The sequence below is a fragment of the Bombina bombina genome, chromosome 3, assembly GCF_027579735.1.
Source record: "Bombina bombina isolate aBomBom1 chromosome 3, aBomBom1.pri, whole genome shotgun sequence".
In the NCBI taxonomy this organism is placed as follows: domain Eukaryota; kingdom Metazoa; phylum Chordata; class Amphibia; order Anura; family Bombinatoridae; genus Bombina; species Bombina bombina.
In genome coordinates this window covers 894,250,260-894,275,062 of record NC_069501.1, presented here as the reverse complement: position 1 = coordinate 894,275,062, position 24,803 = coordinate 894,250,260, and the positions used below count along the sequence as shown (strand labels likewise).

The 24,803-nt window shown below is 38.1% G+C and overlaps 1 protein-coding gene across 1 annotated transcript in view; it reads right to left on the bottom strand.

The window, feature by feature from the left end:
• The window catches only part of MYCBP2 (MYC binding protein 2), a gene marked incomplete in the record, with an annotated part of 1,460,675 nt that overhangs the window by 200,381 nt on the left and 1,235,491 nt on the right, over window positions 1–24,803 (bottom strand). Inside the window, 2 exon segments of the mRNA XM_053707907.1 lie at window positions 8,556–10,208; window positions 15,545–15,640. Of these exon segments, the coding sequence (XP_053563882.1) occupies window positions 8,556–10,208; window positions 15,545–15,640 (1,749 nt within the window).

The following is a 24,803-nucleotide window of genomic DNA, read 5'->3' as shown; positions in this document are numbered from 1 at the left end:
CTAGAAACCAGAAGCAAAGAAAAAATCAGACTGAAATAATGTGGAGACAAAAGCGACGCCCATATTTTTTGGCGCCAAAAATGACGCCACATCCGGAACGCCGACATTTTTGGCGCAAAAGGACGTAAAAAAATGACGCAACTTCCGGCGACACGTATGACGCCGGAAACAGAAAAGATTTTTTGCGCCAAAAAAGTCAGCGCCAAGAATGACGCAATAAAATGAAGCATTTTCAGCCCCCGCGAGCCTAACAGCCCACAGGGAAAAAAAGTCAAATTTTTAAGGTAAGAAAAAATGATTGATTCAAACGCATTATCCCAAATATGAAACTGACTGTCTGAAAATAAGGAATGCTGAACATTCTGAGTCAAGGCAAATCAATGTTTGAATACATATATTTAGAACTTTATAAATAAAGTGCCCAACCATAGCTTAGAGTGTCACAGAAAATAAGATTTACTTACCCCAGGACACTCATCTACATGTTTGTAGAAAGCCAAACCAGTACTGAAATGAAAATCAGCAGAGGTAATGGTATATAAATAAGAGTATATCGTCGATCTGAAAAGGGAGGTAAGAGATGAATCTCTACGACCGATAACAGAGAACCTATGAAATAGACCCCGTAGAAGGAGATCACTGCATTCAAATAGGCAATACTCTCCTCACATACCTCTGACATTCACTGCACGCTGAGAGGAAAACCGGGCTCCAACTTGCTGCGGAGCGCATATCAACGTAGAATCTAGCACAAACTTACTTCACCACCTCCATAGGAGGCAAAGTTTGTAAAACTGAATTGTGGGTGTGGTGAGGGGTGTATTTATAGGCATTTTGAGGTTTGGGAAACTTTGCCCCTCCTGGTAGGAATGTATATCCCATACGTCATTAGCTCATGGACTCTTGCTAATTACATGAAAGAAAACCATTCGGCTAAAACACTAATAGCTAGAAAATGGGAAAACTCAATAGTTCTTACTTGGTCTCAGTTGATAACTCACGTTGATGAAACACTTGTCCTAGAGGAGTATGGCTATTATAGAACCCAAAAACTTGAAACATTCTTGGACATCAAATTTTATTGGGAATCCATTGGACCCTTATTTATAGCGCAAACACGCCTGTCACCCCGCAGTCCTCAGGTAGGGCTCCTGCCTCAGACTCATAACTCAACATAATAAAATGTCGGGAGGTGTCTGATGGATAGAACTGACTTGATTTAAAGTTTAAAATAATAAGCTTTTTCTTCCTTTCTTTTACTTGATCTTGTGACAGCTTGAATCAATGACAACAGCCATGTTACAACAGATGTTTTGTATTGTTTGTGATTTTGTATTGTTTGATTGCATATAACACTAATAAAAATGATTATTAAAAAACAAACAAAAAAAAAACATGTAAAAACATTTATGCAATTCATATTTAATAAAGGTTTTACTGTAAATATTTCATATTCCAATGTTCTGTACATAGCGTTATATGTTCTATGTATTTTTAAATATATATTCTTACATATATCTATAACTATATATAATCATATGTGTATATATATATATATATATATATATATATATATATATATATATATATATATATATAAAAATACTGTACCAAAATACAACCAGATATATGTAGAAATATGTATTTATGAATAAATAGAACACTCTTATGTGATGAACATTAGAATGTGAAAACACAATTTATGCTTACCTGATAAATTTATTTCTCTAGTGGTTTATCCAGTCCACAGATCATCCATTACTTATGGGATATTCTCATTCCCAACAGGAAGTTGCAAGAGGAACCACCGCAAAGCTGTTATATAGCTCCTCCCCTTCCTACCATATCCAGTCATTCGACCGAAAACAAGCAGAGAAAGGAGAAACCATAGGGTGCAGTGGTGACTGTAGTTTAAATTTAAAAATAACCAGCCTTAAAATGACAGGGCGGGCCGTGGACTGGATACACCACTAGAGAAATAAATTTATCAGGTAAGCATAAATTGTGTTTTCTCTAGTAAGGTGTATCCAGTCCACGGATCATACATTACTTATGGGATACCAATACCAAAGCTAAAGTACACGGATGAAGGGAGGGACAAGGCAGGAACTTAAACGGAAGGTACCACTGCCTGAAAACCCTTTCTCCCAAAAATAGCCTCCGAAGAAGCAATCAAGTCTCAAGTATCAAGTATCAAATTTGTAAAATTTTGAATAAGTATGAAGCGAAGACCAAGTCGCCGCCTTGCAAATCTGTTCAGCAGAGGCCTAATTTTTAAAGGCCCAGGTGGAAGCCACAGCTCTAGTAGAATGAGCTGTAATCCTTTCAGGGGGCTGCTGTCCAGCAGTCTCATAGGCTAAGCGTATTATGCTTCTTAGCCAAAGAGAAAGAGAGGTTGCCGAAGCCTTTTGACCTCTCCTCTGACCAGAGTAAACAACAAACAAAGCAGATGTTTGCCGAAAATCCTTAGTAGCTTGTAAGTAAAACTTTAAAGCACGAACCACGTCCAAATTGTGTAATAGACGTTCCTTCTTTGAAGAAGGATTAGGACACAAGGATGGAACAACAATCTCTTGATTGATATTCTTGTTAGATACCACCTTAGGTAAAAACCAAGGTTTGGTACGCAGGACTACCTTATCAGAATGAAAAATTAGATAAGGAGAATCACATTGTAAGGCAGATAACTCGGAGACTCTACGAGCCGAGGAAATAGCTATCAAAAAAAGGACTTTCCAAGATAAAAGTTTTATATCAATGGAATGAAGAGGTTCAAACGGGACTCCTTGAAGAACCTTAAGAACCAAGTTTAAGCTCCATGGTGGAGCAACAGGTTTAAACACAGGCTTGATTCTGACTAAAGCCTGACAAAAAGCCTGAACGTCTGGAACGTCTGCCAGACGCTTGTGTAAAAGAATAGACAGAGCAGAAATCTGTCCCTTTAAGGAACTAGCTGACAAACCTTTTTCCAAGCCTTCTTGGAGAAAAGATAATATCCTAGGAATCCTGACCTTACTCCATGAGTAGCCCTTGGATTCACACCAATAAAGATATTTACGCCATATTTTATGGTAAATTTTCCTGGTGACAGGCTTTCGTGCCTGTATTAAGGTATCAATGACTGACTCGGAGAAGCCACGCTTTGATAAAATCAACATTCAATCTCCATGCAGTCAGTCTCAGAGAAATTAGATTTGGATGGTGGAAAGGACCCTGAAGTAGAAGGTCCTGTCTCAGAGGCAGAGTCCATGGTGGAAAGGATGACATGTCCACTAGGTCTGCATACCAGGTCCTGTGTGGCCACGCAGGTGCTATTAAAATCACTGATGCTCTCTCCTGCTTGATCTTGGCAATCAGTCGAGGGAGCAGAGGAAACGGTGGAAACACATAAGCCAGGTTGAAAGACCAGGGCGCTGCTAGAGCATCTATCAGCATCGCCCTGGGGTCCCTGGACCTGGATCCGTAACAAGGAAGCTTGGCGTTCTGTCGAGATGCCATGAGATCCAGTTCTGGTTTGCCCCAGCGATGAATCACTTGTGCAAACACCTCCGGATGGAGTTCCCACTCCCCCGGATGAAAAGTCTGTCGACCTAGAAAATCCGCCTCCCAGTTCTCTACACCTGGGATATGGATAGATGATAGATGGCAGGAGTGAAACTCCGCCCAGCGAATTATCTTTGAGACTTCTAACATCGCTTGGGAACTTCTTGTTCCCCCTTGATGGTTGATGTAAGCCACAGTCGTGATGTTGTCCGACTGAAATCTGATGTACCTCAGAGTTGCTAACTGAGGCCAAGCCTGAAGAGCATTGAATATCGCTCTTAGTTCCAGAATATTTATTGGAAGGAGAGACTCCTCCTGAGTCCACAATCCCTGAGCCTTCAGGGAGTTCCAGACTGCACCCCAACCTAGAAGGCTGGGCATGTGTTGTTACAATCGTCCAATCTGGCCTGCGAAAGGTCATACCTTTGGACAGATGGACCCGAGATAGCCACCAGAGCAGAGAATCCCTGGTCTCTTGGTCCAGATTCAGTTGAGGGGACAAATCTGTGTAATCCCCGTTCCACTGACTGAGCATGCATAGTTGCAGCGGCGGTCTGAGATGTAAGCGTGCAAACGGCACTATGTCCATTGCCGCTACCATTAAGCCGATTACTTCCATACACTGAACCACCGAAGGGTGCGGAATGGAATGAAGAACCCGGCAGGAATTTAGAAGCTTTGATAACCTGGACTCCGTCAGGTAAATTTTCATTTCTACAGAATCTATCAGAGTCCCTAGAAAGGAAACTCTCGTGAGTGGGGATAGAGAACTCTTTTCCTCGTTCACTTTCCACCCATGCGACCTCAGAAATGCCAGACTACGTCCATATGAGACTTGGCAATTTGGAAGTTTGACGCCTGTATCAGGATGTCGTCTAAATAAGGTGCTACTGCTATGCTCCGCGGCCTTAGGACCGTTAGAAGCGACCCTAGGACCTTTGTAAAAATTCTTGGGGCTGTAGCTAATCCAAAGGGAAGAACTACAAACTGGTAATGCCTGTCTAGAAAGGCAAACCTGAGAAACCGATGATGATCTGTGTGTATCGGAATGTGAAGGTAAGCATCCTTTAGATCCACTGTAGTCATCTATTGACCCTCCTGGATCATAGGCAGGATGGTACGGATAGTTTCCATCTTGAATGATGGAACCCTGAGGAATTTGTTTAAGATCTTTAGATCCAAAATTGGTCTGAATGTTCCCTTTTTTTTGGGAACCACAAACAGATTTGAGTAAAAACCCTGTCCTTGTTCCTCATTTGGAACTGGATGGATCACTCCCATAACTAGGAGGTCTCGTACACAGTGTAAGAATGCCTCACTCTTTATCTGGTTTGCAGATAATTGTGAAATGTGAAATCTCCCTTTTGGGGGAGAAGCTTTGAAGTCCAGAAGATATCCCTGGGATATAATTTCCAACGCCCAGGGCGAAGAATGAAAGTCTGCCCCCCACTAGATCCGTTACCGGATAGAGGGCCGTTCCTTCATGCTGTCTTGGAGGCAGCAGCAGGTTTTTTAGCCTGCTTACCTTTGTTCCAGGTCTGGTTTGGCTTCCAGACCGCTTTGGATTGAGCAACAGTTCCCTCTTGTCTTGCATTAGAGGAGGTTGATCCCGCACCTGCCTTGAAGTTTCGAAAGGCACGAAAATTAGACTGTTTGGCCCTGGATTTGGACCTGTCCTGAGAAAGGGCATGACCTTTTCCTCCAGTGATATCAGCAATGATCTCCTTCAAACCAGGCCCGAATAAGGTCTGCCCCTTGAAGGGAATGTTAAGCAGCTTAGATTTGGAAGTCACGTCAGCTGACCATGATTTAAGCCATAGCGCTCTGCGCGCCTGTATAGCAAAACCAGAATTCTTAGCCGTTAGTTTAGTCAAATGAACAATGGCATCAGAAACAAAAGAATAGGCTAGCTTAAGTGCCCTAAGTTTGCCAAGTATGTCATCCAATGGAGTCGCTACCTGTAAGGCCTCTTCCAGAGACTCAAACCAGAACGCCGCAGCAGCAGTGACGGGGGCAATGCATGCAAGGGGCTGAAGGATAAAACCTTGTTGACAAAATATTTTCTTAAGGTAACCTAATTTTTTGTCCATTGGATCTGAAAAAGCACAACTGTCCTCGACAGGGATAGTAGTCCGCTTTGCTAAAGTAGAAACTGCTCCCTCCACCTTAGGGACTGTCTGCCATAAGTCCCGTGTGGTGGCGTCTATAGGAAACATTTTTCTAAAAATAGGAGGTGGAGAGAACGGCACACCTGGTCTATCCCATTCCTTAGTAATAATTTCTGTAAACCTTTTAGGTATTGGAAAAACATCAGTACACACCGGCACTGCAAAGTATTTATCCAGTCTACACAATTTCTCTGGCACTGCAATTGTGTCACAGTCATTCAGAGCAGCTAAAACCTCCTTTAGTGTTCAAGCTTAAATTTAAATGTAGAAACATCAGAATAAGGTACTCTGCCTGAGTCAGAAACATCACCCACAGACTGAAGTTCTCCTTCTTCAGCTTCAGCATATTGTGAGGCAGTATCAGTCATGGTTCTTAAAGCGTCAGTATGCTCTGCATTTCGTCTAACTCCAGAGCTATCTCGCTTACCTCTAAGTTCAGGTAGTCTGGCTAATACCGCTGACAGTAATATAGAACAAAAGTAGCAGACGCACCACAAAGTCCTTATGCAGAGGTTCTCTTTATTGTCACATGTACATGAATAAGGGTTTGTAGCCCAAAACGTTGTTCTGCTTTCCTGGCTCCCAGTTTGTGACAATAAAGAGAACCTCTGCATAAGGACTTTGTGGTGCGTCTGCTACTTTTGTTCTATATTACTTTGAGGATTTTTGCAGTAATCCTACTGCAGTATGCACCCTATTAAAGGATTGAAGTGCTGGATTTTTGAATTGCTAATACCGCTGATAGGGTATTATCCATGACTGCCGCCATGTCTTGTAAAGTAAACGCTATAGGTGCCCTTGATGTACTTGGCGCCATTTGAGCGTGAGTCCCTTGAGCGGGAGTCAAAGGATCTGACACGTGGGGAGAGTTAGTCGGCATAACTTCCCCCTCATCAGAATCCTCTGGTGATAAATTTTGCAAAGACATAATATGATCTTTATTGCTTAAAGTGAAATCAGTACATTTGGTACACATTCTCAGAGGGGGTTCCACCATGGCTTTTAAACATAATGAACAAGGAGTTTCCTCTATGTCAGACATGTTTATACAGACTAGCAATGAGACTAGCAAGCTTGGAAAACACTTTAATTCAAGTTAACAAGCAATATAAATAAACGGTACTGTGCCTTTAAGAGAAACAAATTTTGTCAAAATTTGAAAAACAGTGAAAAAGGGCAGTTACACAAACGAAAATTTTACAGTGTATGTAATAGGCTAACAGAGCATTGCACCCACTTGCAAATGGATGATTAACCCCTTAGTTCAAAAAACGGATCAAAAAAACGACAGACGTTTTTTTAACAGTCCCAGCAAAGTGCCACAGCTTTACTGTGGCTCCTACCTTCCCCAATAAACGATTTTAGGCTCTTTAGAGATGTCCTGTAGCATTCAGGGGACTCCTAAGGAAAACTGGATGCCTTAGTCTGTAATTTTTAACTGCGCAATAAAGCGCTAAAATAGGCTCCTCCCACTCATATTACAACAGTGGAAAGCCTCAGGAAACTGTTTCTAGGCAAAAATAAAGCCAGCCATGTGGAAAAAATTAGGCCCCAATAAAGTTTTATCACCAAGCATATATAAAAAACGATTAAACATGCCAGCAAACGTTTTATATAGCATATCTATAAGGGTAATACCCCTGAGAGTAAGCATGATACTAGTCGTTATTAAATCACTGTATTCAAGCTTAACTTACATTTATCAGGAATCAACAGCATTTTCTAGCATTTCCAATCCTAGAAAAAATCATAACTGCACATACCTAATAGCAGAATAAACTGCACGCCATTCTGCCTCTGAAGTTACCTCACTCCTCAGACATGTGTGAGAACAGCAATGGATCTTAGTTACAACCTGCTAAGATCATAGAAAACTCAGGCAGATTCTTCTTCTATCTCTGCCTGAGAAACAATAGCACAACTCCGGTACTATTTAAAATAAACTTTTGATTGAAGAAAATAAACTAACTATTTTTCACCACTTTCCTCTTACTACCTACCTCCATGCGCATTGAGAGTTGCAAGAGAATGACTGGATATGGTAGGAAGGGGAGGAGCTATATAACAGCTTTGCTGTGGGTCCTCTTGCAACTTCCTGTTGGGAATGAGAATATCCCATAAGTAATGGATGATCCGTGGACTGGATACACCTTACTAGAGAAATATTCATCTTTTCATGTCGGGTTAGCACAAATGAGACTGAGATCGAGTGGGGAGTTCGATTCCCCCCCCCCCCTTTTTTCTCTCCATTGATTTCTATGGGGGACTACATGAACGTGATATTTGAAGTTAGGATTATTGCACTAGATGGCAGCACTATTTCTTGTCATGTAGTGCTCTAGATGACTACCTAGGTATCTCTTCAAACAGAATAGAATGGGAACGAAGAAAATTTGATAATATAAGTAAATTGGAAACTTTTTAAAATGGTATGCTCTGAGTCACAAAATAAGTTTTTTGTGTTTCATATCCCTTTAAATGTAGACATTTTTCAAAAGAATATAATACTGCTAATGCATTGTTTTCTATTAAATATCCAAAGTCTATAAAGTAGCTAGGAATGAATAATCTTTTTGCACGAATACAGGAAACCTAAGCAAACTGAAATATAACAACATAAAAGAAATATGAAATTCAGTACATGACATCTCCAATCTAGTTAGATTTCAACATATTTGCAGTAAAGGATTACACAAAAGTAGTATTTTCTGTTATAGTCTAAAAATGAGGTCTTAGTCCTTTATGTCTGATAATTTAAATGAGTCAAGGGGAATTTGCTAGCCACAGTTTAATAATAACCGCTGAAATACTAAAACAAACATTAACAACAATATTTTTTCTTACCCGGATGTGCTTGTCGCATATGATACGTCACTGGATAAGGATGAGATTCTCCACATAGCTCACAGATTGTATCTTTTTCAGGTCCTCCTACTGCTAGCTGGGCCATTTCACCAAACAAATTACCACGTGGCCTGGATTCTGCTTTCTCCTTTTTCTTTTTCTCCTTTTTGGACTTCTTACTGTCTTTGTCACCTTCTTTCTTTTTTAGCACAGCACAAGAACCTGGACTAGGGAAAATCATGTTCTGGGAAGCAGCTTTTATAGTAGCCAATGAAATGTCCTCCCAGAAAGCTACAAGGTGTTGTAATGTTAAAGGAAGAGGAGACCTGGATTTAACAGAATGGTGGTTGGAAATGTCAAAAGGTGAAGACTCATTTTTGCCATCCTCACACTTTTCATGGAGAGGTGGTTCCTTGAGCATTGACAGAACTTTGTTTTTATTGATACTGCCCATTTTTGATATGTCCGGGCCATGAGGTGCAATATGAAACATATTAAGAGCTGAAGAAATTTCTATTGAATGTCTGTTTTTTAATTTTACTTCCTTTTCCTCAGTAGGTTGCTGGCAGTTTAGGCTGCTTCTGATGGGGGCATGCTCTTTAGAAAGTTCAGGATTAAATTTTAGAAAAGAAGAACAAGCCATTGCATCATGAACAATACCCTCATGCCAAAGAAAGGCAGCAAATACAGCACGTGCACACTCTGCTACAGAAGGAGACATTGCTTCTTTTGCTGGTTCAATGGACCTTGAGCTTTCCCCTTTAAAGAGAAAGTTTGACTTTTCTTTTTTGGGTCGCACATGCCTACTAGCTGTTTTACGGCTTATTTTGGGTGATACTCTTGTATCCTGTTCTTCTTTCAGAGGGGCTTTTCCTATACTAAAATGAACTTTACATGAACTATCATCAATACTCTTTAGCTCTGCATTATCCTCACCAGAGCTATCTGTAACACTATTAGTCTTTAAAGTACTTGATGAGCAGACTTCAACTACTTCACTGTGAAGATTTTCTTGAACAACGTGAGGAGAAGGCGCTCTGTTTTCACTGCCATTGGCAGGTTTAGCATCTTTAGAGGGTATTTTTGGTTTTGGTGATGTGGACCGTCCTCTTAACGGCTCAGTGAATGGTACTTTCTTTTTGCGTAGAGTATCTGGATCGAGCGTATAGGAGTCTGACTTAGACCGTTCTCGTGGAGGTTCAAGCTTGGCCTTTACAGGACCTGGAGCTTTTTGAGGTAGGTTTTTCTCTTGTGGTGATGCAGAACGTGTAATGCCCACACTGGATACATTGGGTTTCCCTGCAGGCACAGTCTTTGGCTTTGGTGAAGAGGATCTTGATCCAGGTCCTGGAGATTCAGCTCTGACTCCAGAAGGAGATTTTCCATCAGACTTCAATATCTGGAGAGTATTGTGGTTGGGAGAGAGAGATCTGCTGTGCGAGTCTGATCTCAACTTTGCAGCATCAGACTTCAACATTAGAGACTCGCTTGCAGTGAGGCCTTCATTACTTTTGATTTTCTTCTGGTCAGCATTAGATCTGCTAATTCTTCCATCAGGTTTGGGAGATTTGTTCTCAGATTTATGTTTTGTGGGCAACTCTGACTTAACCGTAGATGCTGGTCTGGTTACAGCAGTGAATGGTCCCCTTTCATCTGCATAATATAGTTCACATCAAGAGATTATCAGTAAATAATGATCAGTAAACACAAAAAAGGTAAACAGGCTTTACTTTTTAAAACTTTCTTCGATCTACCTCACATTAAAACATAAAACCCAAAAGTTATGCAATAAAAACAAGATGATTTCCACAAAAACAGTGAAATGACCCAAGCTTATTATAAAGACTACACAATTGTTACAATCTTTCATTAGATACCTTGGTAAAGAGATATACAATATATATATATATATATATATATATATATATATATATATATATATATATATATATATATATATATAATAAGTTAAATATAAGACAAATACAACAAATTATTAGTAAGCTGTAAATTATTGCTACATCTACCCAATGTTTTCTAAATCTGTCAGGGCTAAGGAAAAATAAATAAATCCATACCACTCTTTTTTTGAACATACTCACGTAGAGACATGAAACCCATTTTTTTCTTTTATGATACAGATAGATACAACTTTCAGACTTAATTTTTATTATTAAATTGGCCTCATTCTGTAGGTATCCTTTGTTGGAGAAGCAGCAATGCACTACAGGGAGTTAGCTGAAAGACATCTGGTGAGCCAATAACTAGAGGCATATATGTGCAGCTACCAATCAGCTCCCAGAGGTATGCTCTTCAGTAAAGGATACCAAGAAAAAAAGCAAATTAGATAATAAGTAAATTAAGTTGTTTAAAATTGAACACTATTTGGATCATGAAAGTTTAAAGGGATATGAAACCCAAATATGTTCTTTTGTGAACTAGACGTACAATTTAGAAAAAAAAAAAAAAAACTTTTCCAATTGACTTCTATTATCAAATTTGCTTCAGTCTCATGATATTATTTATTGAAGAGATACCTAGGTAGGTAATTGGAACACTATAGGGCAGGAAATAATGCTGCAAACTAGTGCTCTTGCATATGGATACCATTCTTGCAAAACTGCTGCCATATAGTGCTCCAGAAATGGGCAGACTCCTGAGCTTATTTCCCTGCTTTTCAACAAAATATACTAAGAGAATGAAGAAAAATTGATTAGAATTTTTTTATAATCAAATGCTCTATATGAATAATGAAAAAGAGTTTGGGTTACATATCCCTTTCATTTTGACTATACCATCCCTCTAGTAACACATGTAGCTTTGTTTTTACGTATAATCCTTATTTCACAATTCTCATTTTTATACCTTTACAATAATAGTGTCAATTCATGTAGGAAATGAACCTGCAAATATTGTCCCACTAACCTAGAACATGACAATTACATCATTTGTAGCTGCTACATGTTGGTTCATAGAAAGCTGTGAAAAAAGGTTAATAACAAATAATTTCCTAAAATATGCAGTCTAAAAATATCAGAAACAAGGTTTTCTATGAGCTGTTTTTACAAGTAAAACAGTTTAAACATCATTATAGCCAATACACTTTTATAGAAGTAAATGGAGAGTTCAATCACTGTATAAAAAAAAAATCTCAGTTTCCCCTCAGGTTTTCTTGAAAACTTGCTTTCCTACAGGTTCAGAAAAAATCCCAAACCTAAGCACTATTCTAAAAGTTAGAAAGTAAACCAAACAAACAAAAACATCCAGGTTAGAGAAGAATGCAAAAATACATGTGAAGCAAAAAACACCCTCATATTAAAGGGACATAAAACCCAAATTTGTTTCTTTCATGTTTCAGGTAGAGCATGCAATATTAAACAGCATTCTAATCGACTTCTAGTCTAACATTTTCTTCATTCTCTTGGTATCTTGTTGAAAAGCAGGGATGTAAGCTCAGGAGTCTGCACGTGTCTGGAGCAATATATTGTAGCACTAATTTCTGCCATGTAAGTCTCCAGGCAACTACCTAGGTATCTCTGCAACAATGAATACCATGGGAACAAAGCAAATTTGACAATAAAAAAAGCAAATTGGAAACATTTTTTAAATGGTATGCTCTGTCTGAATAAAATAAAAAAAAGTTTGTGTTTCATATCCCTTTAATGACATCGGGGTACATTCTCTATAAATTATTTTAGTAGAAAGACACCTCAAACCTCCCTTTCCTAAATAAACAGCTTCCTTTCCTGTCATATTTAACTTGCGTAGGATTTCTTTTGCACACCATATTTAATTCAAATTTATAGAAGTCTGACTAAGACCTTCTCTGTGATGGTCTGAGCTTGGTCTTTATCGTCATCTGAAAATTTTGGAAGTATATTTAAATTTTGTAGAGAAATATGTAATGCTCAAACTACATATATTACAGCTATCTGGGCAAGGCAATTCCTGCTGTATAGAATCAATAAGGGTCTGGAGATTAATCTCAGACTTTAACCCCTTAACGACTGAGGACGTGCAGGGTACGTCCTCAGAAAAAAGGCAGTTAACGCCTGAGAACGTACCCTGCACGTCCTCAGTGTGGAAAGCAGCTGGAAGCGATCCTGATCACTTCCAGCTGTTTTCCGGTTATTGCAGGATGCCTCGATATTGAGGCATCCTGCAATAACATTTTTTACCCCTCCGGTGCAGAGAGAGCCACTCTGTGGCCCTCTCTGCACCGGACATCGATGGCCGCATTCGTTGGTGGGTGGGAGCTGAAGTGGGAGGTGCCAGTACCCAAGATGGCCCCCAATAAGGCAGAGGGGGAGGGTTAGAGAGCTGTTTTGGGGGGGATCAGGGAGGTTGGGGGCTAAGGGGGGGAAATCTTACACAGCAGCATATGTAAATATGCTATATATATAAAAAAAGGATACCTTTTATTTTAGTACTGGCAGACTTTCTGCCAGTACTTAAGATGGCGGGACCATTTTTGGGGTGGGGGAGGAAAGAGAGCTCTTTGGGAGGGATCAGGGGGTCTGATGTGTCAGGTGGGAAGCTGATCTCTACACTAAAGCTAAAATTAACACTGCAAACTCCATAAAGCTACCTAATTAACCCCTTCATTGCTGGGCATAATTCACGTGTTGTGCGCAGTGGCATTTAGCGGCCTTCTAATTACCAAAAAGCAACACCAAATCCATATATGTCTGCTATTTTTGAACAAAGGAGACCCCAGCGAAGCATTTACAACCATTTGTGCCATAATTGCACAAAATGTTTGTAAATGATTTCAGTGAGAAATCTAAAATTTTGAAAAATTTAACGTTTTTCTTTATTTCATCGCATTTGGCGGTGAAATGGTGGCATGAAATATACCAAAATGGGCGTAGATCAATACTTTGGGTTGTCTACTACACTACACTAAAGCTAAAATTACCCCAAAAAGCTCCCTACATGCTCCCTTATTAACTCCTTCCCTGCTGTGCATAATACACGCATGGTGCGCAGTGGCATTTAGCGGCCTTCTAATTACCAAAAAGCAACGTCAAAGCCATATATGTCTGCTATTTCTGAACAAAGGGGATTCCAGAGAAAAATTTACAACCATTTATGCCATAATTGCGCAAGCTGTTTGTAAATAATTTCAGTGAGAATCCTAAAGTTTGTGAAAAAATTTGTGAAAAAGTGAACATTTTTTTTTATTTGCTCGCATTTGGCGGTGAAATGGTGGCATGAAATATACCAAAATGGGCCTAGATCAATACTTTGGGATGTCTTCTAAAAAAAATATATATACATGTCAATGGATATTCAGGTATTCCTGACAGATATCAGTGTCCCAATGTAACTAGCGCTCATTTTGAAAAAAAGTGGTTTGGAAATAGCAAAGTGCTACTTGTATTTATTTCCCTATAACTTGCAAAAAAAGCAAAGAACATGTAAACATTGGGTATTTCTAAACTCTGGACAAAATTTAGAAATTATTTAGCATGGGTGTTTTTTGGTTGTTGTAGATATGTAACAGATTTTGGGGGACAAAGTTAGAAAAAGTGTGTTTTTTTCCATTTTTTCCACATATTTTATATTTTTTTTTATAGTAAATTAGAAGATATGATGAAAATAATGGTATCTTTAGAAAGTCCATTTAATGGCGAGAAAAACAGTATATAATATGTGTGGGTACAGTAAATGAGTAAGAAGAAAATTACAGCTAAACACAAACACTGCAAAAATGTAAAAATAGCCTTGGTCCCAAATGGACAGAAAATGGAAAAGTGCTGTGGTCATTAAGGGGTTAATAGGAGTCACTGTGATAAATGTAAGGTGGAGAACAAGCATAGTATTTTAGCGTAGAAGGTAAATGCACTTGCAAAGGGCTAAAGAATATTACAACATAAAAAGATGAAACAAACCCTAAAATTATGAATTATAAAAGGAAATGTGAGTCACTAAGCATTTTCATACAGATGTGAAATGATAGGTTTTTTTAACATATTTTTTTAGAAAAGAATGTACTTTTAACAATTATCATATGTGGGCTGGATTTGATGAAATAGAAATCATGTCCAAGGGTTTGTGCTTATAGTGGATCATAAATTATACAAAAAACTCAGAAAACACTTACACGTGAAGAATGCTGTAAATGTATGTATATCTGTTTTAAATCAGAAAATAAGAAAATGGATAGTTGTAGAAGCCTTATACTTTTATGGGTTCATGAAATGTGATCAATGTTCAATTTATAGTTGTATAGTTATCTATAGGGCATGATCAAATATTAAAATATGGCTGCAGTCTAAGGCATTCATCTATTTTCGGCGCATTATTTGTGTAAAAGTGTAACACACAAATGACTGGATTTGCACTCATATTTGTGCTTTACACTGTTAAATGGTTAAAGTTGGCATGAGAAACACCCGGCAGCAATATTCTGCATTTGTTTAGTAAAGGAATGTTGAATGCAAATATTTGCCCATGCCAGTAAAGCTATATTCCCTGTACAAAAGTATATACTGACAATAATTTGACAGCTACACACATTTTTATTAGAATATGTGACATTGTTATAGATTAAAGACAAGGATTCATTCACACTGTATAATTTTGGACACAAGGGCAGATAACATTTATCAATGTTTTCAAGCAAACCCCAAACAATGGAGACACTTTTACTGCAAGATGGACATTTAACTTTGTCCTACATTAAGAAAAACTGATTTGAACCTTGAGTAAGCAAAGGAAAATCTACTCTAAAGGAAAATGTATTTTTTTGCAATGCTTCTAATAAAGTGTTTGGTAACTGAAATGAACCCCCCCCCCCCCCCCCCCCACAATTATCATACAAACCACAAAAGCAAATGTCTGAGGTACCAAAAAAGACTTATATTGCCCCCAACAAGCACGCAAAATGTTTAAAAATAGAACAGTGATAATAAAGTTATTGCAATTGATGACATTTCCAGCAATGTAGCATGATATATCCCTGTATGAGAAGCATGCGTACCCACCCTTTTGTTTGACAGAAAGAGATGAAAAAGCAGATGCAGGACCAGCTTTACTTTTGTTAATACGCTCAGCAGAAGCAACACTGCATGATGGAGAGTCTATAGTGAAAAACAGTTGCACAGAAGCAGCAGAAGGTTTAGAAAATTACACACATTTCAGCATGCACAATTTACATAACAGATCAACACTTTTTTACTCAAAACATAACATTTTTACTTTTAGAAAGTAGATGTTTATATAACTTAACACTCATATAATCTTATATTTAGCAGGCACTTCAGACATTACATTTACTTAATCATTGCATGAACAGGGTAAGCTAAGAGCTATCATTAATAAAGGGACATTCATGCATTTACTATATGCTCTAATTACATAGAGCACTTAATTTGAGCCTAGAGCAGTGATGGTGAACCTTGGCACTCCAGATGTTTCAGAACTACATTTCCCTTGATGCTTAGGCACTCTGCAGTCCAGTCGAGCATCATGGGAAACAATTCTGAAATATCTGGAGTGACAAAGTTCGCCATCACTGGGCTAGAATATGGTGTGCTTATAACCCGCAAAGCCTGCTGCTTCTCATTGGCTCACTGGCTATATACTGATCAGCAGCTACAATGCTTGCAGCTCCCGACCACGACTTCACCTAAATATCTAGGTTCATGAATGTGGAAAAAAGTAGATTTTAACGAATTAGAGCATTTAATTTGTTTGCATTAGAATACCCCTTTAAGACAGAGTCCTGTCACTGATATGCCATTTAAAAAAATAAAAGAATACAATTGTGAGGCTTTACGATAAATATCACATGCAAAAAATTACAATTTTAATAAAAACTGTAATAATAATCTGTAATAATAAACACTGTTCTCAGAGCCATTGAATTGGAGATGTACACAATTTGCACACAGATGAAGGAAAAGCAAGCACATGCATGTTGTGTATGCACCAAACTGCAGCTCTATATCCTCTAATAACAGCACAGAAAGCAGGTAGTAGGTACTAAACAGAAACTTTATGTCTTTCTTTAAGAGTGTTGGCAGAATCCCTATCTACCGTACAGCCTTGGTTTAAAAGTTGTCCATTTTGAAGCATATATTCCTCACATATATTTACAAAATCTTTAAGAACATAAACCATTTTATGTTCAGCTAAAGCTGATGGACAGTTCATGTAAATATTTATTTTGAAACCAGCACAATGTCAGTGGAACAGCACAGAACACTAACAGCTTGATTGACATCCAAGGTGTTGTTCATAACCCACTGAAATCTGGCAACTAAAAACTGTAAAGAGCAACAATGTTTGCTTTATTTTGTGCAAGGTAACCAGTTAGATAAATCATGTATTACTGCTCATCAGACAGTATTTGTTTGCAATATTCATTAGTAGTACAATACTGCTCGAAACCTTTATTACATCATTCTAAAAAACAGCTTTTATGAGAGTAGAGGAATGGAGGTAGGGGATAACCAAAACAATGGATTCAACCCCCCCCCCCCCTCCAAAAAAAACCCACAAAGATTTATTGAGTCAAGTGCATAACACCTGTTCTCATATATTCAGGTTAAACATTTTATTAAAGGACTGATTAAATCATACCCTTCGTTTTGGGAAAAAGACCCCTTACACAGAGTATTACAGCTTTTTAAAGCAATAGGTTATAACAACAGGATATATACTGAAATTTAGGCAAAGATGGAGCTCAGAGTGCATTTTTTTTTTAAATTAAATAATGGGAATGAGACAGACTATTCTACCGCTACTGAGGATATCCTAAAGATTTTGGATAGGGTAAAAGTCAACACAATAGAAAGTAATAATAGGGAAACCCAGCTACATCTATTGTATAAGGAAATCTTACCCCTTAAAGGGTGGTAACATGACTACCCTCTTGTGAAAACAAATGTATAAAACACCAAAAATTAAACCCAAATATAAATCATTACCTTTGGAGCTGCCCAAAAGTTAATCAATTATGGGCTATGACTAATTATTGGTTTAAAAAAATTACTGGTTTGCAATGAACTATTTCTGTTAGATACATTTTCTTGTTGGGATAGTAACAACTTAAGAGAAATATAAAATTGTTCTTGAATATGTTCATTCTGATCACAAGAAACAGGCGGAAACCTAGAATCCCTTTAAACAATATTAATTTACAACTAATGAAATAAGTTGATGCTATGGTTGCTAGGTTTTCAGTATTCAACCATTTAGTATTGTAGCAGGCTGTCCAGTAAAATCTTCAAACATACTGGACACCAGGGGTGTATTATGGCCTAGGCACACAAGGCCTGTGCCTAGGGCGGCAGATTTGAAGGGGGCGGCAATTTGAGCGTGTACATTTTTCCTACAGAGCACACATGCCATGCAAAAGTGTGCACAGTGCAGGGGAAATTTACTTTTTTTTCAAAAATATTTACTTTTCACATGGTAGCGGTTTGGGGACTAGCATCTGGGAAAAAGTACAAGGAGAGAGCGTGCACAGGTTTTGAAGTGCCGACAGGAGAACGCCTGCTAGAAAGTTAAGTAGATCGACAGCAGTTAGTGCAGCCACTCAGCCAGTGTGCTTGTTAAAGTGATGTTACTGCTGTCTGTCATTAACCCACTGCAGCCCCCCCCCCCCTCACTGCCTGTAGTGCAGTTAGTGCATGGAGACAGCCACTCAGCCAGTGTGCTTGTTAAAGTGATGTTACTAATGCTGTCATTAACCCCCTACAGCCCCCCCCCTCACTGCCTGTAGTGCAGTTAGTGCATGCAGACAGCCACTCAGCCAGTGTGCTTGTTAAAGTGATGTTACTAATGCTGTCATTAACCCCCTGCTGCCCCCCCATCTCATTGCCCGTTCTGCTTAGACAGTGAGGAACACCCTGACATTACTGGCTATTCAATCCTAATGCAGCAGGAGGGTCTGTGCTGTGGTCCTGCCCATGAAGCTATAATACAGTTGGCTCTGCTGTCTTAACATCGCAGTGATCTGTAAAGCAGCTGATGATTAATGAATGGTGCCGGCTTCCTTCTGCTGTGTCTGCTCTGGGATATGGAGCTTTGCAGGTGGATGGGTATGTTCACTGCAGGATAATGCCATGCAAGTGTATACACATGCATGCACCATGTGCTGCTCTGCATAGATTACATGGTATATGGTGCCTGAATCTAATATAATGAAGAAATGGAACCCATGTACATTTTATTTTTAAATCTCGCAAATTTTTGACAGATTTTAAAAAACTAATGTATTTAATAATCTGATGCACAATTTTATTTTGCCAGGTGCTGGCACATTTGCACGTGGCTAAGGTAATACACGTGACAACTCCACAGACTGGCAACGCTGTATCCCGCAATAGAAGTGGAACAACACACAGAGACAAAGGTGTGCAAATTAAGACCACCGAACAAGGCGGGTAAGAGATGGAGGTACATCTGAGGATTGAAGTAAGTGTTTCAACACTAAAAGACTGAGATAGTTGCATATTCGAAAGGTACCATACGACCTTTTGTTATAAAGCTCACGTTTCCCTTATACCCTTAAAGTGGGAGTTCTGATTGCAAGACATATTGTCAGATCTGCCGTAAGGGATTTATTAACCAATTCAAAGACTGATTTTTCAAGTTTCAGCGCACGGTGGTATTATATATCACAGACTACCATATTGCAACCAGTCTAAACACAACTGTAAAATCTGTTGCAACTTGTTTATATGACTATCCACTTATAGCACTGGTTATTTTTTAGCTATTTCAGGACATCAATAGTTTGTAGCTATTTTAGGATTATATGAATCTAGAAGTTTGTAGCTATTTTAGGATAATATTAATCTAGTATTATGTGACTGGTTACCATTATTTTATATAGCAACCAGTATATGGCATTTCAATTACTTATTTTGTGTATGATATTTTAATAATTAAATTATAACCTCTTTACTTTTAATGTGGTTGTGGTTTTCTTTAAGCTTTCTTAGCCCTGTCCATACCCCACTATTTTTTTTTTGCAAGCCCTGTTGAACATTTACTTTTGTTTTGAAATGCTATGAAAAATAAAAAAAATAAATGTCGTGTTATACCCAGAGCAAAAAAATAAAAATAAAACTGGGGGGGGTCTTACCTTTAAAGGGAATAGCTAAAAGTTTATATTTTGATGACACATCAGCAGACCAAGATTTGAGCCACAATGCTCTACGTGTTAAAATAGCAAATCCTGCATTTTTTGCTGCTAATTTAGCAATTTGAAAAGCGGCATCAGTAATAAAAGAATTAGCTAGCTTAAGAGCCTTAATTCTATCTAGAATGTCATCTAATGGAGTCTCAACCTTAAGAGACTCTTCTAGAGCCTCAAACCAAAAAGCTGCTGCAGTAGTTACTGGAACAATGCAAGCCGTAGGTTGTAAAAGAAATCCCTGATTAACAAATAATTTCTTTAGTAGACCCTCTAATTTCTTATCCATAGGATCCTTGAAAACACAACTATCTTCAATGGGTATAGTAGTACGCTTAGCTAGGGAAGATATAGCTCCCTCTACCTTAGGGACCACTTGCCATGAGTCCCGAATGGTATCTGATATAGGAAACATTTTCTTAAAATTAGGAGAGGAGAAAATGGTATACCTGGTCTATCTCATTCCTTATTAATAATTTCCAAAATTCTCTTAGGAACCGGAAAAACATCAGTGTAAGTAGGAACTTCCAAATATTTATCCATTTTACACAATTTCTCTGAAGGAATCACAATAGCATCACAATCATCCAGAGTCGCTAAAACCTCCCTAAGCAACAGGTGGAGGTGTTCAAGCTTAAATTTAAATGACATAGCATCCGAATCTGACTGAGGCAAAACATTCCCTGAATCAGAAATTTCACCCTCAGACAGTAATTCCCTGATTCCCAACTCAGAGCACTGGGAGGGAACATCGGAAATAGCTAATAAAGCATCAGAGGATTCAGTATTTACATTAATACTTGACCTACTGTGTTTACCCTGCAACACTGGTAATTTAGACAATACCTCTGTAAGGGTAGTTGACATAACTGCAGCCATCTCCTGCAGAGTAAAGGAATTAGACGCAGTAGAAGTACTAGGCGTCGCTTGTGTTTGCATAAAAGGTTGTGACACTTGGGGAGAATTGGATGGCATATCCTGATTCTCTTCAGACTGAGAATCATCCCTAGGCACACTTACTTTATTTAAAATATGCTTTTTACATTGTAAAGCCCTTTCAGTAGAAAAGTTACACAATGTTAGAGGGGGTTGGCACAATAGCTTCTAAACACATAGAACAATGAGACACCTCAATGTCAGACATGTTGAACAGACTAGTAATACCACAAAAGTCGTTTAAACACTTATTTATAGCATAAAATAAACATTAGAAAAAATGTGTACTGTGCCTTTAAGAAAAGAAAAAGTGAACAATTTTTCCAAAATGCACAAAAAACGTTAAATTATTCCAAATTTAACTTAATATCGTTGGTTAATCCAAAAATTACTGCACCCAGAAGCAAGGGCAGAAATAAGGCTTTAGAAGTACATATATCAATATCTAGTCAAAAGATAGATAAAAATACACTCTGCACCTCGCCACACTCTGCTGTGGCGCCTACCTGCCCCCAGGGTACTTCGAATCAAGTTTCCAACCCTTCAGACCAGCTACACAGTCCTGGAGCCCCTGAGTTACTGTTTGCTGCTGCTAAGCCTGAAGAAATTGCGCCAAAATAGGCTCCGCCCCTTAAGGTCAAAAGTTGGAGTAGGCCCAAACAACACTGCATGGAAATGCAGTTTTGTACTAAAGTAAAAATACACACACAATATAACCCTCAAGCATAAAACCAATAAGTTTTAAGTGCCAAAAATAAAAAACATAAAACATTGTTTTTTATATTGTCTCCCATGTCACATAATGCCCAAATATCAACTAATTATAAATATAAAATAGGGACTCCAGTAACACCCCTCTTATTAAAATAGGTTTTACTGCTTACCCCATTCCCATGCAGGGAAATAATGCCAGCCAGTTCTGATACACCAAGTCTCTTCAGAAAAAAAGGCTGCACATACCTTAATGCTGCTTGTAGCATGAAACCGGTCTCCACACTGAAGATGTATCATGGTTACCTTCAGAAGTCTTGTGGGAACCAGCGTGGATCTTAATTACAAATGCTAAGATCATCAAACCTCAGGGCAGAAATCTTCTTCCATATCCCCCTGAGGAAAATAGTATGCACCGTACCATTTAAAATAAAAAAACTTCTTGATTGAAGAAACTAAAACTAGCACCTCACTTTACCATGTCTTCCTAATATAACACAGGCAAAGAGAATGACTGAGAGGGGAAGGGGAGGGGCTATATATATACAGCTCTGCTGTGGTGCTCTTTGCCACTTCCTGTTAGCAGGAGGTTAATACCCACAACTAAGGATGAAATCCGTGGACTCGTCATATCTTTGTAAAATAAATAGTTACTTTGGGTCTGCACCAACTATATTATTTCAAATATCTAGCTATCTTAATATACCTTAGTTGAGCTTGTTCATCAGTTTATATCCATATACACATATATAGACTGTGTATATGTATATATATATATATATATATATATATATATATATAAAAATCAATGTAAATATTTACATAGGAAATTAGTACATCTAAGCAAGTATCCCCGCTTGCCCCCAGAAATTCTTAATATGCAATGTTTCCAATGCACAAGAGAATTGTGGGTAAGATATGCAAATTAGGTATGCAAATTCTCATTTTTTTTGCTTTAAAACTACTGTTTTAACACAGCGATCCTTTTAAACAGGAATATGACAGCAAACCAGAAATCACTCACTATACAAGCTTGTTTCGTTCTTTTTAGAACTCATCAGTAGGAGATAGATTTCTGATTGCTGCATTGGAAAAGCTATTTTCATGGTTAAACCAAAATTCTCTTGTGCATTGGAAACATTGCATATTAAGAATTTCTGGGGGCAAGCGGGGATACTTGCTTAGATGTACTAATTTCCTATGTAAATATTTACATTGATTTAATTTTGAGACATGGAGGATTTTAATTTCAGTTTTTTATCTCCCCCCCCATAATTTTAATGAATTTTGGTTTAACCATGAAAATAGCTTTTCCAATGCAGCAATAAGAAATCTATGTCCTACTGATGAGTTCTAAAAAGAACGAAACAGGCTTGTATAGTGAGTGATTTCTGGTTTGCTGTCATATTCCTGTTTAAAAGGATCGCTGTGTTAAAACAGTAGTTTTGAAGCAAAAAAACTGAGAATTTACATACCTAATTTGCATATCTTACCCACAATTCTCTTGTGCATTGGAAACATTGCATATTAAGAATTTCTGGGGGCAAGCGGGGATACTTGCTTAGATGTACTAATTTCCTATGTAAAATATTTACATTGATTTAATTTTGAGAAATGGAGGATTTTAATTTCAGTTTTTTATCTCCCCCCCATAATTTTAATGAATTATATATATATATATATATATATATATATATATATATACATATATATACATATACACACACACACAAATATATAAAATTATATGTATTTAAGAATAAATAGAAAATATTTTATGTGAAGAACACTGGAATGTGAAATATTTATATTTCATTATAAATATTTATATTTAATTATTCACTTGGGGCATGATAAAGCATGTTGTATGGTAAAACATACTCTTAAAGAGGACCACATGCTACAGTGAGTTTTTGCTACTACAATGAAAACTGTAATTAAAACATTAAAATCAATATGATGTTGATGCGCTGGGATTACCAGCCATTTCTCCACATTTAAGAGAAGCTAGATCACAGGCAAACTGCAGAAGTGAATGCTGTGACATCACAAGTCCTTTGTCAAAAATAAATCTAGTCCGCATTTTACTAGTGTATTGACACATAAATGGGCTCCATGCACTAAATGGCGGGCGGACAGCTTCTCAACTTGAAAGCTGACCGCCCGCCTTCGCTACACACGGGCAGCGGATCTGTTGATCAGCTTGCCCGTATGTATCACTACACACTCATCCGAGTGTGTAATGCCCGCCCCTTCAATTATGCGACTGAAGGGGCTGTCAATCACCGAGAGCGAGCGTGCTCTCTGTGATTTTCCCTCGCCACCTAAGAGGTGGCGTAGGGTGTAGGAAGCAGCGGTCTAATGACCGCTGCTTCTTACATTGCGGGAAGCAGGCTCGCATATGCGAACCTGCCCCGCAAAGGCTCCGGAGCAGCTTTCGCTGCTTCGTACATGGAGCCCATAGGCATATATACTGGAAGTGTAATTCCAAAAGAAAAAAGTGTATTGAATTTCCAAAAAACAAAAAAGTGTAATTCCAAAAAAAAAAAAAAATGTATTTGAAAATTTAGATTTGTATTTGTATGTCACTATTTATTTATATGCAGGAAATTTATCGCACTAACTATACTGATGTGTCTATGCTGAATATATTTAAAGGATTACTTTCTGTTATAATTTTTAAGCTAAACAACTAACATATTAAAGTTAATAAACATTAATTAAAACCTACTGACCTATATTTTCTCCAAAACAAAGTTTCATAACGTTCTAAAAGATATATCTTTTATTCGCCGATGATGTCACGTTATCCTGCCCACTATTTTCAGCTCTGCGTGTTCAAAATACTTAAACCAATAACTTTGTGTTTAAAGCGCCATTTTGAAACCTAGGTATTGTAAACGGATTGGTACAGAGCAAAGGATACCCACGGAGTGGGTTTGGAAAACAATTAAATTTGCAGACAAGATTTCTGATATACGGTAGAGATATGTTAATGAAATGCTATTGATAAAAAGCGTATTTGGGGTAGTTAGTTAGTAACAGGCATAGAAAAACAGAATTTATGTTTACCTGATAAATTACTTTCTCCAACGGTGTGTCCGGTCCACGGCGTCATCCTTACTTGTGGGATATTCTCTTCCCCAACAGGAAATGGCAAAGAGCCCAGCAAAGCTGGTCACATGATCCCTCCTAGGCTCCGCCTACCCCAGTCATTCGACCGACGTTAAGGAGGAATATTTGCATAGGAGAAACCATATGGTACCGTGGTGACTGTAGTTAAAGAAAATAAATTATCAGACCTGATTAAAAAAACCCGGGCGGGCCGTGGACCGGACACACCGTTGGAGAAAGTAATTTATCAGGTAAACATAAATTCTGTTTTCTCCAACATAGGTGTGTCCGGTCCACGGCGTCATCCTTACTTGTGGGAACCAATACCAAAGCTT